At 59.7% G+C, this 11789-nt stretch overlaps 1 protein-coding gene across 5 annotated transcripts in view; it reads left to right on the top strand.

Moving 5' to 3' along the window:
* The first annotated feature begins 38 nt into the window (after positions 1 to 38).
* Positions 39 to 11789, top strand: part of MCAM (melanoma cell adhesion molecule) — a 35787-nt gene continuing 24036 nt past the window's right edge. For 4 of the 5 annotated variants that reach the window (XM_075909363.2, XM_075909361.2, XM_075909364.2 and 1 more), the window contains exon 1: positions 39 to 178. In XM_075909363.2, coding sequence (XP_075765478.2) covers positions 112 to 178 — 67 coding nt within the window. In that variant the 5' untranslated portion in view covers positions 39 to 111. The remainder of the gene's footprint in view (positions 179 to 11789) is intronic. The other variant, XM_075909362.2, reaches the window with a different exon arrangement.

Below are 11789 nucleotides of genomic sequence, written 5' to 3'. Positions count from 1 at the left end.
GCTTGGCCCGGCTCCCGGTCCAGCCCCCTCCTCCCTCCCACCTGACGTCAGCCCCTGGGCTTCTCCAAACCGAGCCTCGCCAGCCCCCTTCTCACTCGGCGCCTGCTGAACATGGCTCGGAGCGGGGCGGCGGCGAGCCTGGGGCTGGGCTGTTTTCTGCTCCTCTGGGGCGCCGCAGGTGAGCGGGGAGGGGGGCGCACAAAGGGCTGCGCCTCTCGCGGAGGGGGGGGGGGAGATCGGACCCCCCGGCGGCTGCTGGAGGGGGGATTTCGGGGGGGGGCGCGTGGCCGCAGCCCCCCGGACTCCGGTTTGCGGGGGGGGGGGCTGCTTGTTCCTAAGGCGCGGCGCCCCGAGGGGGGCTCAGAGGCTGCCTTGGGGGTCCCACCCCCGGTGTGGGGGGGTCCCGGTGCGGCGTGCGGGGAGGATGCTGCGCCCCGCGTGCTCGGCTCCGACTCTTTGTGCCCGGGACCCGGTGGGAAGGCGAGAGGGGGAGGGGGTGTCTGAGCCCGGCTCGGCTCGGGAGTTTGGCTCCGGGCTCGCGCGGAGGGCGATCCGAGCCCAGCCAGCCCCGTGCCCGCGGCGAGCTCCCCGGGCTCGGCCGCCCCAGCCCGGAGCTGCAGCCCAAAGTTCGGCGGCTGCTTCCTCGCGCCTCCCCTGGAGCGGTCAGGGCTGGGCGGGGCTGTGTGTTGGGGGAGGGGGTCCCTGACCCCTCCGCGCAGCAAGTGACTCCTACTTGCACCGCAGTTTTGCTCCAGGCTGGTCAGTTTCAATGGGGGGGGGCGATCTCCCCCAGCTTTCCCTTGCCCTCCCCAGTCTCTGGTCTGAGGGGCATGTGGGCAAAGCAGGGCTTGGGGCGGGGTGCAGCTCTTCCCAGCTTTGTGCTCCCCAGAAGGGGCGTCTGCAGATGGGTATGGGGAGCAGGTTTCAGTGGGGGTTGGGGGAATGTCTCCCCTCCCTAAGCCGGGGCCAAAGGAGGGGTGGGGGTTGCAAATCACATTACTGTCTGAAAACTCCTGCCTGGCCTAAACTGGGGGGCTGTGGTGGAGAAGTGGAAGGTGTGATTTGGTAGTATTTGAATTAATCTGGTGCCACTCCCGATTCTTAATTTTTGCTGTAAATGTACAGGCTCAGGCTACACCAAGAGAAAACCCATATGAGTGGTTTTCAAAGGAATGTAAATTAAGCCAGCACACTTTTTATTGTGAAGACAAATCCTCAGTACTTAACATAGAGGCCCTTTTGGGTGGGTAGCCAAACATCTGGGGTTGTTCCAGTTAGAGAGAGACACTGGTGGATTTTGATGCAACTCTGTTTATTTGCAAAGACTGGACAAAGTCCTGTTTTCCTGAACACAGCAGCAATCCAACCGGAGACAATTCTAAGCCCTCACTCCATCCTGTTCTCTGCCCAAAAGCTCTGCCTCTTGGCTTTTCACAGAGCCACATTCCCAATGTTGCAGGGACTGTGTCCAGAGCAGTGGTACCCAACCTGTGGTCCACGGTCCCCTAGTGGACCGTGATGGTACTGCGGGGGGGAGTCAGTGGAAAGTTTAAAAATAAGGATCGGGACCACCGCTTACTTTTTATTTTCCTCCCCCCAGGGAGCGGAGGTCTGTGAAATTTGAATAGATTGAAAAGGGGTCTGTATTCTCGAAAAGGTGGGGAACCACTGATCTAGAGCTTCCTAGCTGCCTTTTTTCCCAGCATTGTGGGTCCTTTCTGCCATTTCTTCCCTGGATACAAACTTTCACAAAACACTAACCGGCAAAATCCTTCTGCCCTTGGATGCCTTTGATTTGTGCAGTGACAGGACTGTGTTTGGGGTGGAGGCTTTGATTGTTTCAGTGATCTGGTCACATAAAGGAGCTTAATGGCTTCGCACAGCTCTCAGACAAAGGATGGTGGTGAAGCCCGATTTAGAGTACAGGCAGTCCCCGGGTTATGTACAAGATAGGGACTGTAGGTTTGTTCTTAAGTTGAATTTGTATGTAAGTCGGAACTGGTACATATTGTGGGGAAACTCTAGCCAAACATTTCTCCAGAGCTCAGTTTTATTCTCCCACACCTCACTTCCCTCAGTCCTTTATTCTCAAGCTGAGGTGTCTGCTGAGAAAAGCCGCTGCGCGTCTCCTGGTCTGCTGGGTGGGGGGGGGGGGGCGCTAGCTTCGCGTCTCCCTAGTTTGCTGGGGGGAAGCAGCTAGTGTGGGGTTGCCTCACCCCGTTTGTAAGTAGGGATCCGATGTAAGTCGGATCCATGTAACCCAGGGACTGCCTGTAATATTCTTGTCCATCTTCGCTGCTTTGTGCATGTGGTCAGTATCTCCCTTAGCCTCTGCTCTGCTGTGAATGGTTATAAACCGCCACTCAGAACATCTCGTTTCAAAGGCAACTCTTCTTGGTTACCTGCATTTCTAAGGAATGAACCCATTTACAAAAATTCCAGTTTTCGGCGTGCCTATTAAAGCATGCATTTCAAACTGCATCCACACAGCACGGCTGGCTCACAGCCACCTCTGGGGTGGGGCGGGGCAGCTGTACAGCACAAGAAGAAGCTTGGGTGGCAGAGAGGACAGCTGATCCCTGCTTGGCTGCTCTTATGAAACAATGGGGTCTTAATGGCTGTGTAGACTAGACAAACCTCGTGCTCATTTCTGAGGGGCGTGTTTAGGAGACCACCCATCATGCTGCATTGCCTGGTGCCTGCTTCAGAAGGAGGGCTTGGTCAAAGAACCCAGGTGCTGCGTACTCAGGTTTCAGCAGTCAACTCCTCACCTCCAGCCATATGAACTCATCTCTTACCTGCCTAGTTTTCCTGTTAGGGTCCCCGACATGTCAGAAGTGGGGGGGAGGAAAGGGTGTGAAGCCGGTAATCTCTTCCCAACCAGAGAGAGACCCACTGGCTTAGGGCAGTCCGGGAATCCCTTTCATGAGACGGAGAAAAGAATTTGCAGGCTCTTCCCTTGCGGCAAACGGGGCTTTCCCCCCTGAAGCTGTGCTGTGAAATGCTTCCCAAGCTTTGGATTCCTGTCTGAATTCCGCTCCCCACCCCAGATCCCGCTCCGATAACGGGGAAGGGCCAGTCCTCCTTCCCAGCCTGCTGCTGGTGCCCGGGGGAGTCAGCAGATAGATGTTGCAAAGGAAGCGTGCCAGGGCTTGGCTGTTCTTTTGCCGTGGCCACCCAGACAACGAATCTGGGGGGGAAGGAAAACAGCGTCTTCGTTTATCTTTCTCTTGCTGCCGACCTCCTGTGTGTACACCTGCTGCCTGGAACTCCGGCCCCTGGGTAGACACAGGAGAATCTGCCCCCGCCCGGGCATTGAGGGGCATGTGCTGAGCCGTGCCGTCCCTGGGGCTGGCATTTTGGGGCTGTGCTGCAGGCAAGTGAGGCTTGGCCTGCCCCCTTCCCCGCCCCAGCAGACACACAGATCTCCTCTCCTTCTAGAAAGCCAAGCGCAGGCCTGTGGGATACCAGCCTTGCACCAAACCCTTACCATACACAGCATGGGCTGCCCAGACAGGCTTCCTGGGGTGGGGTGCAGAGCACCCAGATAATCTGCACCGGGGAGGGGGGGCTTGGAGCGGGAAGCAGTTGAGTCTAGGGATGGGGTGGGTGGGATGGAATCAGCTCCCCTGCTAACATTCATCCCCTTGTCTGGAGGATCTGGCAGGGTCTTTGCCCCTTTCCGGGGCTGGAGGCACCCAGCAAAGCGTTGAGAGTGAGAGCAGAAGCCAGGCCTGGCTGGCAGGAGCCGGCGAGCACTAACTCAGCCATCCCAGGGAAGTTGCTTCTCCTCTCCGTGTACTTGCTGTCCCTCCCTGGAGCACAGGGGCTTTCTCCCCTTCCCAGAAGGGTGGCTCATGCCAGCCCAGTGCTCCGGGGGTGCAGCGTGCTAGCCATGCTCCAGCAATTATTTGCCCAGCCTGCAAAGCGAGAAACCCCGGCCGAAGCACTTCCGGTCTGTCTCACGGAACGGGGATGCTGCCTGAGCCAACCCGAGGGACATGGGGGGTAGCAGAGGTCAGGCGGCCGGAGCATGGCGAGTCTATATTGATTCCCATCCAGCACTGGTCAGGTCCACTGGGAGCTGGCCATCCTTTTCCCTTCTATGGAGTTTTCCCCAGAGCCAAGTGTTTCTCTTGGCCTTTCTCACTTGTTCTTTTTTTATCCTCTCTGTGTGCTGCTTTTTTTGTTTTGTTTTTTGTTTTGTTAGCCTGTGTATATTTGTGTATTTTTTCCCTTCCATTCACAGCTGCCTTCTCTCCCATCAGCCAGAGCCTCAGCAGTTCCCACTGGGCCTGCTGGCCCCATCCCCGGGTCAGTGCTCAGCGGAGAGCTGATCTCTGCCCCAGCTTGTGTGGGGGTATTTCATTCATCCAGCCCTCTCCCCGGGCTCCATAGAGACGGTCGGTTGGCCATGCCTGTCCCACTCAGCCCGGCCAAGTTTACATCCCATCCTGCTCCCAGGCGAGCCGAATGTGGATAATCAAGGCTCAGCCTCGTGAACCCGCCTTCTGACTCAGGGTTTCCCAGGCTGCATTCTGCTCCCACGACCCCGGGTGAAACCCCGCCGCCAGCCCCCGAGCTGCCTCTCTGCACATCGCGGCTAGCCGGTCACCCCGAGCAGGGGACCGAGACCAGGCTGCGGAGCACTTCACCGGTTCAGAGCTGTTACCGCCGCAGTGGTGGGGGCAGAGTGTTCGGACGGGGCCTCGCCCGGGCCTTAACGGACAGCCCCCACTACGGGACGGAGCATTGCGCGTTGCAGCAGAGACAGAATTCTTCCTCCCCCAGTAGGGGGCGCCCTCTCAGGTCAGGGCTGCGGCATGTGCCTGGCGGGGTGCTGCTGGGAAGGTGGCCCAGCCATGCCCCGTGCAGCGGCTCATCTTACCCCTCGCACGGGATGTAGCTGCAGCGCCTGGGACGTCTCTCCAGGTCTGCAGCCGGACGCGCCCCTGCCCTGGCGTGGCTAGTGGTCCCTGTGTGTGCATCCAGAGAACTAGATGCCGATCTAGAGGGCTGGCACTGGACTGGGGCGAGGGGGACTGGAACTCGCAGTAGGGGCGGAACGAATTGATCCAAGGGAGTGGGAGCGAGGACGCCGCTTTCCTCCTAACTCGCCGTGTCGGGCAAATCGCTCCCCCTCTCCTGCGCCTCCCTGGGCGCGACAGGGCGCAGCGATCCTGCCCCTCCTGGGGGAGAGGCCGGGCTGAGCCATGCGGCGCCTTCCAGACAGCTCTGACCAGCCGCACGAAAGGAGCAGCCCCTGCTTCACGGCAGCAGCAGGAGCACTTCGGAAAGCTCCGCTCCCACATCTGGCCACAGGCCCCCTGCTTTCCCTGGCCTGGCTCCCTGGGGAGGGAGTTTTTTGCATGACCCAGGTGCGGGGGCCCAACCAGGGTGCCGGGGCAGGGCTGGCGCCCATCAATCAGGGCTTTCGCCTGGCCTCTGGGAAGTGTTTTACGACTCCTGTTAAGTGCAGGGCTGGCTCCAGGCATGGGCTGGACCCCTGCCGGCCCACCTCAGCCCTGCCAGTGGGGGCTGGGCTCTGCAGGAGCCAGGGAGGGGGCGTTCTCTCCTGAAGTGAAAAAGGCCGATCTTTGTTCGCACGCAGCGCTGGCTCCAGGCCGGATGCTCCAGAGCCAGCTTGGAAGGCGCAGGAGCGAACGGCGCGCTCGCAGTTGAAAGCCGTAAATCTTCAGGGCTCTCTTTGAAACCGTGCCAGGCAGCTGGGAGCGAGGGGGCTCGGGGTGCAAAGCACTGGCTGGGTCCTCGCCCTCCCCCGAGGCTGGAGAGGCTGTTTCGTGGGGCTCGTCTGCCTTTTGGCCAGGCTGGTTCTGGGAGTTTTGTGCAGGGAGGGGCTGGGTGCTCCCCCCGCTCCTGTCCTGCTCCCTATAGCCCCCCCAGCTGGAGGAGGCTAGGATGGGGTGGGACGCTCCCTGCAGGGCCCTCTGCTAGAAGAGGCTGATGCCAGAGTTGCTAGGCACCAGCTGCCCCGCGGCACCTCCTGGTGACTGGTCCCCTCTGGGCATGTCCCTCAGCATCCTCCGCATGTCCCAGCGGGTGGCCACAGCCCTGCGAGATGCTGTCCCTTGGGGGCGCAGGGGGGGATCGTCTGACTGCAGGACTGGGGTGGAAACAAGGGGGCAGGGGGTGCTTAGGAGCGGCTGGGCAGCCGGGGGCAGGGTTCCTGTGCATGGGGTGGGGTGAGTGAGATCGGTACCTGGCTGCACAGAGGCCTCCAGGACATTCCTGATTCAGCCATGACTATCTGTGCTGCTCTGAGGGGGAGGCGCGGCCTGCCCTGGCTCCTGCCCTGGGCTGAGGGAGAACGGCGCGAGGCCAGCCCTGCGCTAGTCCTGCCTTGGCCCCTGCGCTGAGTCCCGGGTCACAGCCCAGACAAGCAGGCCTCGGGGGGGGGGGGGGGGTCTGTCAGGGGAGCTCTGGGGTCCATTCAGCCCTTGGGCTCTCCCCTGAGTTGTGTGTTTGAGTCTTGGGCTCTGCCCGGGGCCTCCCCCACATTGTGGGCCACCGGCAGGGGTGTCTGAGGCGGGGACTCTCCCATTTCCCAGCCCTTTTCCATCCTGTGCCCCGCGCTTCCAAGCCCAGCCAACCGGGCTGAGCGCAGACGAAGCCAGGGCCCCCAGCCTGCCCATTCCACATCCCCCTCCTCGCTGAGCCTGGCCGCAAAAGCCAGGAGACCCCCGACTGCCCAGCTGAGTGACGGGAGCATCCCCAGCACCTCTCCAGCCTGCAGCAGTGGGGCTGTTAGACCCATAGATGGCTCCTCTCTGGCTGCTGGGGGTTTGGAACCGGGGACCCCTCCCCCTTGGTGGGCGTGAGGGGGGCGGCTGTGAGAAAGGTCTCTCTGTTCCTCAGGTCGCCCCGGCCATGCCCTCCGTCCCGCTCCTCAGCACGGCGCCCTCAATGCCGTCATTGTCCCGAGGCTCCCCCTCCAGTGCTCAGGGCCTCGGCCCTTCTCCTCTAAGTCTGCCCCACACAGCCCTGGGCCGCTCCCTCCACCCCACAGGAGGGATCAAAGCCGTGAGTCAGAGGGGCCCCTGAACAGCAGGGCGTGGGACTGTCAACCTGAGCCAGCGAGCTGCCCAGAGAAGAGGTGGGGAAATGGTGGGAGATTCCCCCACTCCCACACACACACATGCTCCTGAGTCCTGCCCCTGCCCACCATAACGACTCAGCTCAGCCCCTCACCGTGGTGCCCAGCCTCTCTCTGGGCAGCAGGCATGTGGACGTGCCGACGGCGGGGCGTGGCCCGTGTGCCCGGGTGCTCACAAAAGGGACGTTCTTCGGCTCGTGGCGGGCGGCAGACGCTGGGCATTCTTGGGCTCTGAGCTCACGGCACGGGCTGGGCTTCTCATCCCTGCCGGAGGCTGGGGGCCGGGGCAGCTGGCTCGTTCTCTCTGAGCCTCTGGCCAGCAGCAGCTGGGCCTGCTCCTTCCCGCTTCCCCGCCAGCGTCCTCCGTGCCCGCGCTGTAGTGCCCACAGCCCGTCTCTGCCCCACAGGTCCAGAGCCACCTCTCCTCGTTGGGGTCATGCAGCTGGCAGGGCGGGAGTCTCCCCGAGGCTGCTCCCCAAGCTGCAACACGGGGGCCTTGGTCCATCGCCCGCGGTCCGGAGGGGCAGGCCCGCAGACAGCAGGGGAAAAGGCTGTTCTTCTGCAGAGAGCAGCTCTGCCCCGGGCTCTGTGGCCTGGTCATTCTCTGAGGCTTCCTCTGCCGCTCGTTAAGGATTCCCTTCATTTCCTGCTAACCTCGGCTCATTCCCTGCCTAATGGGCACTCAGCGCTCCGGCTGCATTGCTGCCCACAGCCCCATTTCCATGCCTGGGGGGCTTGAGCAGGGCAGGGAAGAGGGGGAGCCCCAGGACCGTAGTCGTCTGCCCCCAATTTCCCTCGTTCTGCTCTCACAGCCTGTCCCCCTTCCCAGCCCCCCGGTCTCCTGGGCTGCTCTGAAGCCCACTCTGCTAGCCTTCCCCACAGCCCATTCAAGCCCTGTCCCAGCACCCCCTGTCTCCCAAAGTCCCTGTGCTCTGGGGGCTGCCTGGGACCCTTCTCCAGACTGTGGGGGCAGGGGATCTGCAGGGAGTTGTCTCTCCCTTCTCCTGGGTTTGGGTTGCCTCAGGCTACCTGGAAGGAGATACAGTTTCCACTCTGGGCTGCTGCTGGGTCAGGAGCAAGCAAGTGGCCGCTTTCTGGCAGTTGTGTGGTGGCCATGTATGTAGCAAGTGTGGTGGGTCTCAGCTCAGGTTCGAGCGGTGGATGTGGACAAACAGGCAGCGTGACCGGTCTCTAGGCCCGAGAGGCTGGCCTGGGCCGGTGAGATGGTCTCCTTGGGAACCGTGCAGCCAGCAGGGTTAATGCTGGGCTGTGGGGGAGTGAGCCAGGAAGGGCTGCCAGGTGTTAGCTGGTGCCGGGGAGGGCTGGTGCTTGGGGCAGCCGTGGAGTGTTTGCTGAGCAAACTTCTCTGTTTGCCTGAGCGGGCTCGAGGGCTCTGGTTTAGCAGCATGGGTGCCCCAGATGCAGCACAGCTGGGGTGTGTGAGGGTGTGTGTATGGCCACAATGGCTCATTCGGGCTCCGTGGGAGATGGGGGTCCCTGACGAGCAGGTTGTCCCCCAATCTGGGCAGGATCGCTCCCCACACCTCCCCCTTGCTGAGCTGCCTCAAGGCACAGAGCCTCCTCCTCTTCCCTCGCGAGCAGGAGAGATCATCTTGCTCCTGTCCCTTCCTGCAGTCCCGCTCCCGTCTGGCGTGCTTGCCCGGTGGCTGGCTGCCTCCCTTGCCCTCCGGGGCTCAGCTGGCCCATGGGGGCCGAATCCGGCCCTGCTGTCAGACCCATTGAGGTCCCTGTCTGTGCCGTGGAACAGCTGGGCTGGGGTTCCGCCCCAGGGCCCCTCACGCTGGCCTGAGCCACCTTGTTTACAGGCAGGGTTTGTTTACCGTCCCTGTGCCCGTCAGTGCGGGAAGCATCTCTGCTTCCCAGCTCCTGCCAGCCCCGGGTCGATAAGCTATTACATTTTCCCCAGCACGCTGGAGTCCGGCCAGCCGCTCCATTACCGCTGTGAGGCCGGGAACACATGAGCTGTGGAGCCCAGCCCCCGCCCCGTCACCTTGCCAGTATCCCTCGGTCCCCCCACTCCCGGGTGCCATCCTGCAAGGTGCAGGCCGGTTTCGCAGCAGTGCCAAGCGGCCGGAACCGTCAGGCCTGGCCCAGTTTTACAAGATCTGAGGAACCTGGAGACTCTGGCTTGCCAAGGTCACACAGGGCTTGCTCTGGCAAGGCAGGGTGCAGGATCCCAGAGTAAGGGGGCTGGAGCAGCTCCCTTTATCCCCATCAGCGGTTCAGTCGCATTAATTTAGATGGATTCAACGGGCTAACGGTGTTAATACCCAGCATTAACCTGTGTAGGGTTTGGCATCCAGAGTTCAGCCTCCCGAAATGGCGAAGCCCCCATTAAACACAATCCAACGTCTCACTAAAGAGAAAGGAAAGAGAGAAATATGGTGGCCGCCTTGGAATAGAGGGTAGGGAGCGAGGCTTTGTTGTAACAACGGCCCTTGCTCAGATGGAGGGGTTAGAAGGACACCCCCCCCCCCACACACACACACACATCTGACAGACCCAAAGGCAGCAATAACTGGTCATTGGGGGGCAGAGAGACCTTGGTTGGGCGGGGCTGGAGCTGCCGTTCTTGCGGAAGCTGTTACAAGTCCAGCTGTGTTTGTCTCTCGTGGGGTTTGGGTCACAGCTGGAGCCGGCAGGGTGCTGTCTGACGCAGTCTAGGCACAGTGTCCCTCAGGGTTAGGACAGAAACGGTCCCAGGCCCCAAAGGATGGTGGGTATGGAAGCCATGATGGAGAAGCTTGTACCGACAGCCTCCAGCCGTTGTCCTTTTCCACACAAGTCTCTTTATGGCCCCACCAAGGCAGTGATGGGTGGAATATCTCACCCCCTCAGTATCTGTCCGCCACTTCATGCCTGATGTAGGGCGCAGAGTCCTCTGTTTCCACCACCCCTGATTTCAGCTCGCTCCGGGGGTTCTGTCGGGAGACGTTTGGACAGGTGTTTCCCTGCTGTTCTCTTCCTCCTGTGCTCTCAGCGCCCTCCCCCGGCTCCACTCTGGGCAGCTCAGCAGTGTCACAGGCCTCTGGCATGGGTCACCAGACTCAGAGGGGAATATGGGGAGAGCCCAGGTGCCCAACACTGCTGTGAGTGTGGGGAAGGGGGGTTGATCCTTTCACCCTTGTCCCTCCAGGGTGGATTGGGGGCTTCCTGCTTTATTATGGGCTGAGGGTACATTGGCATGGGTTGCCCCCGGCTGCCTCTCCTTTGCCCCCATTTGTGTGGCAGCTGTAGGACGTCCAGGAGACGAAAGGCCCAGCCACACAACCTGGGCACAACGCCACACGCTGGACAACAGACCCAGTGGCCTCACTGGTTTTAGGTCATTAGAACGTAAGAATGGCCAGACTGAGCCGTCCCCGTGGTCCATCCAGCCTAGCATCCTGTCTGCTGCCAGCTGCCAGTGCCGGGCCTTTCACAGGGAATAAATAGAACAGGCAATTATCGAGGGATCCATCTCCTGTCATCCACTCCTAGCATCAAAGGCAGAGGGATCCCAGTGATCCCTGATCATGTTGGCTAATAGTCACTGATGCATTCACCCTCCATGAATGTATCTAGGTCTTTTTTGTACCCAGTTATACTTTTGGCCAGCACGGCATCCTTTGGCAAGGAGTTCCACAGGTGTGTTGTGTGCAGAAATACTTCCTTCCGGTTGTTTCAAACCTGCTGCCTCTTCATTTCAGTGGGTGCGCTCTGCTTCTTGTGGTGTGTAGGATTAAATAACGCTTCCTTAGTCACCTTCTCCACACAGACACAATGTCATAGGCCTCTGTCATAGCCCTTCTTAGTTGTCTCCTTTCCAAGCCGAACTGTTCCAGTCCTTTTAATCTCATCTCACGCAGAAGCTTTTCCATCTCCTTAATCATTTTTGCTGCCCTTCTCTGTCCCTTTTCCAATTCGAATTTATCTTCTTTGAGGCGGAGTGAGCAGCACCGCAGGCAGCATTCAAGGGGTGGGCATACCTCGTGAATTCACGTGCTATTTTCTGTCTGATTGTCTATCCCTTTCTAATGGTTCCTACATTCTGTTCTCTTTTTTGACTGCTGCTGCACATGCAGCACATGTTTTCTGAGAACTATCGTGACTCTCAGAGCTCTTTTTGGTGTGGTGACAGCTAACTTCGACCTTGCCATTTTGTCTGTGTAGTTGGGATTGTGTTTTCCGATGTGTATTACATTTTATCGGCCACTTTCTTGCCCGGTTGCCTTGTTTTGTGAGATCCCTTTGTAACTTTCCCCGGTCTGCTTTGGCCTTAACTATCTTGAGTCGTTTCATACTGTCGGCAAGTTTTGCCACCTCCTGCTTTCCCAGTTCATTTCTGAATACATTGAACAGCGCTGGTCCCGATACCTTTATTCCTCCCCTTAGTTTTCTGTCTTTTTTTAACGAAAACAAAAGACAGGACTATGCAGCACTTTGTTTCATCAAGACCAGACTGACACGGCTACATCTCTACTACTTTTTTTAACTAGTTATCAGTCCTCGAGAGGACCTTCCCTCTTATCCCAGAACTCCTGACTTTGCTTAAGAGCTCTCCGAAAACCCAAGTCTACTGAAATCACTGGATCACTTTTATCCTCAGCCTTAGCTGACTCCCTCAAAGAATTGTCACTCTATTTGGTGAGGCGCGGTTTCCCTTTACAAAAGC

The sequence above is a fragment of the Pelodiscus sinensis genome, chromosome 25 (assembly GCF_052426305.1).
Source record: "Pelodiscus sinensis isolate ZL-2025 chromosome 25, ASM5242630v1, whole genome shotgun sequence".
In the NCBI taxonomy this organism is placed as follows: domain Eukaryota; kingdom Metazoa; phylum Chordata; order Testudines; family Trionychidae; genus Pelodiscus; species Pelodiscus sinensis.
The sequence above is the reverse complement of the archived record's forward strand: the minus strand, read 5'-3'. Positions and strand labels throughout refer to the sequence as shown.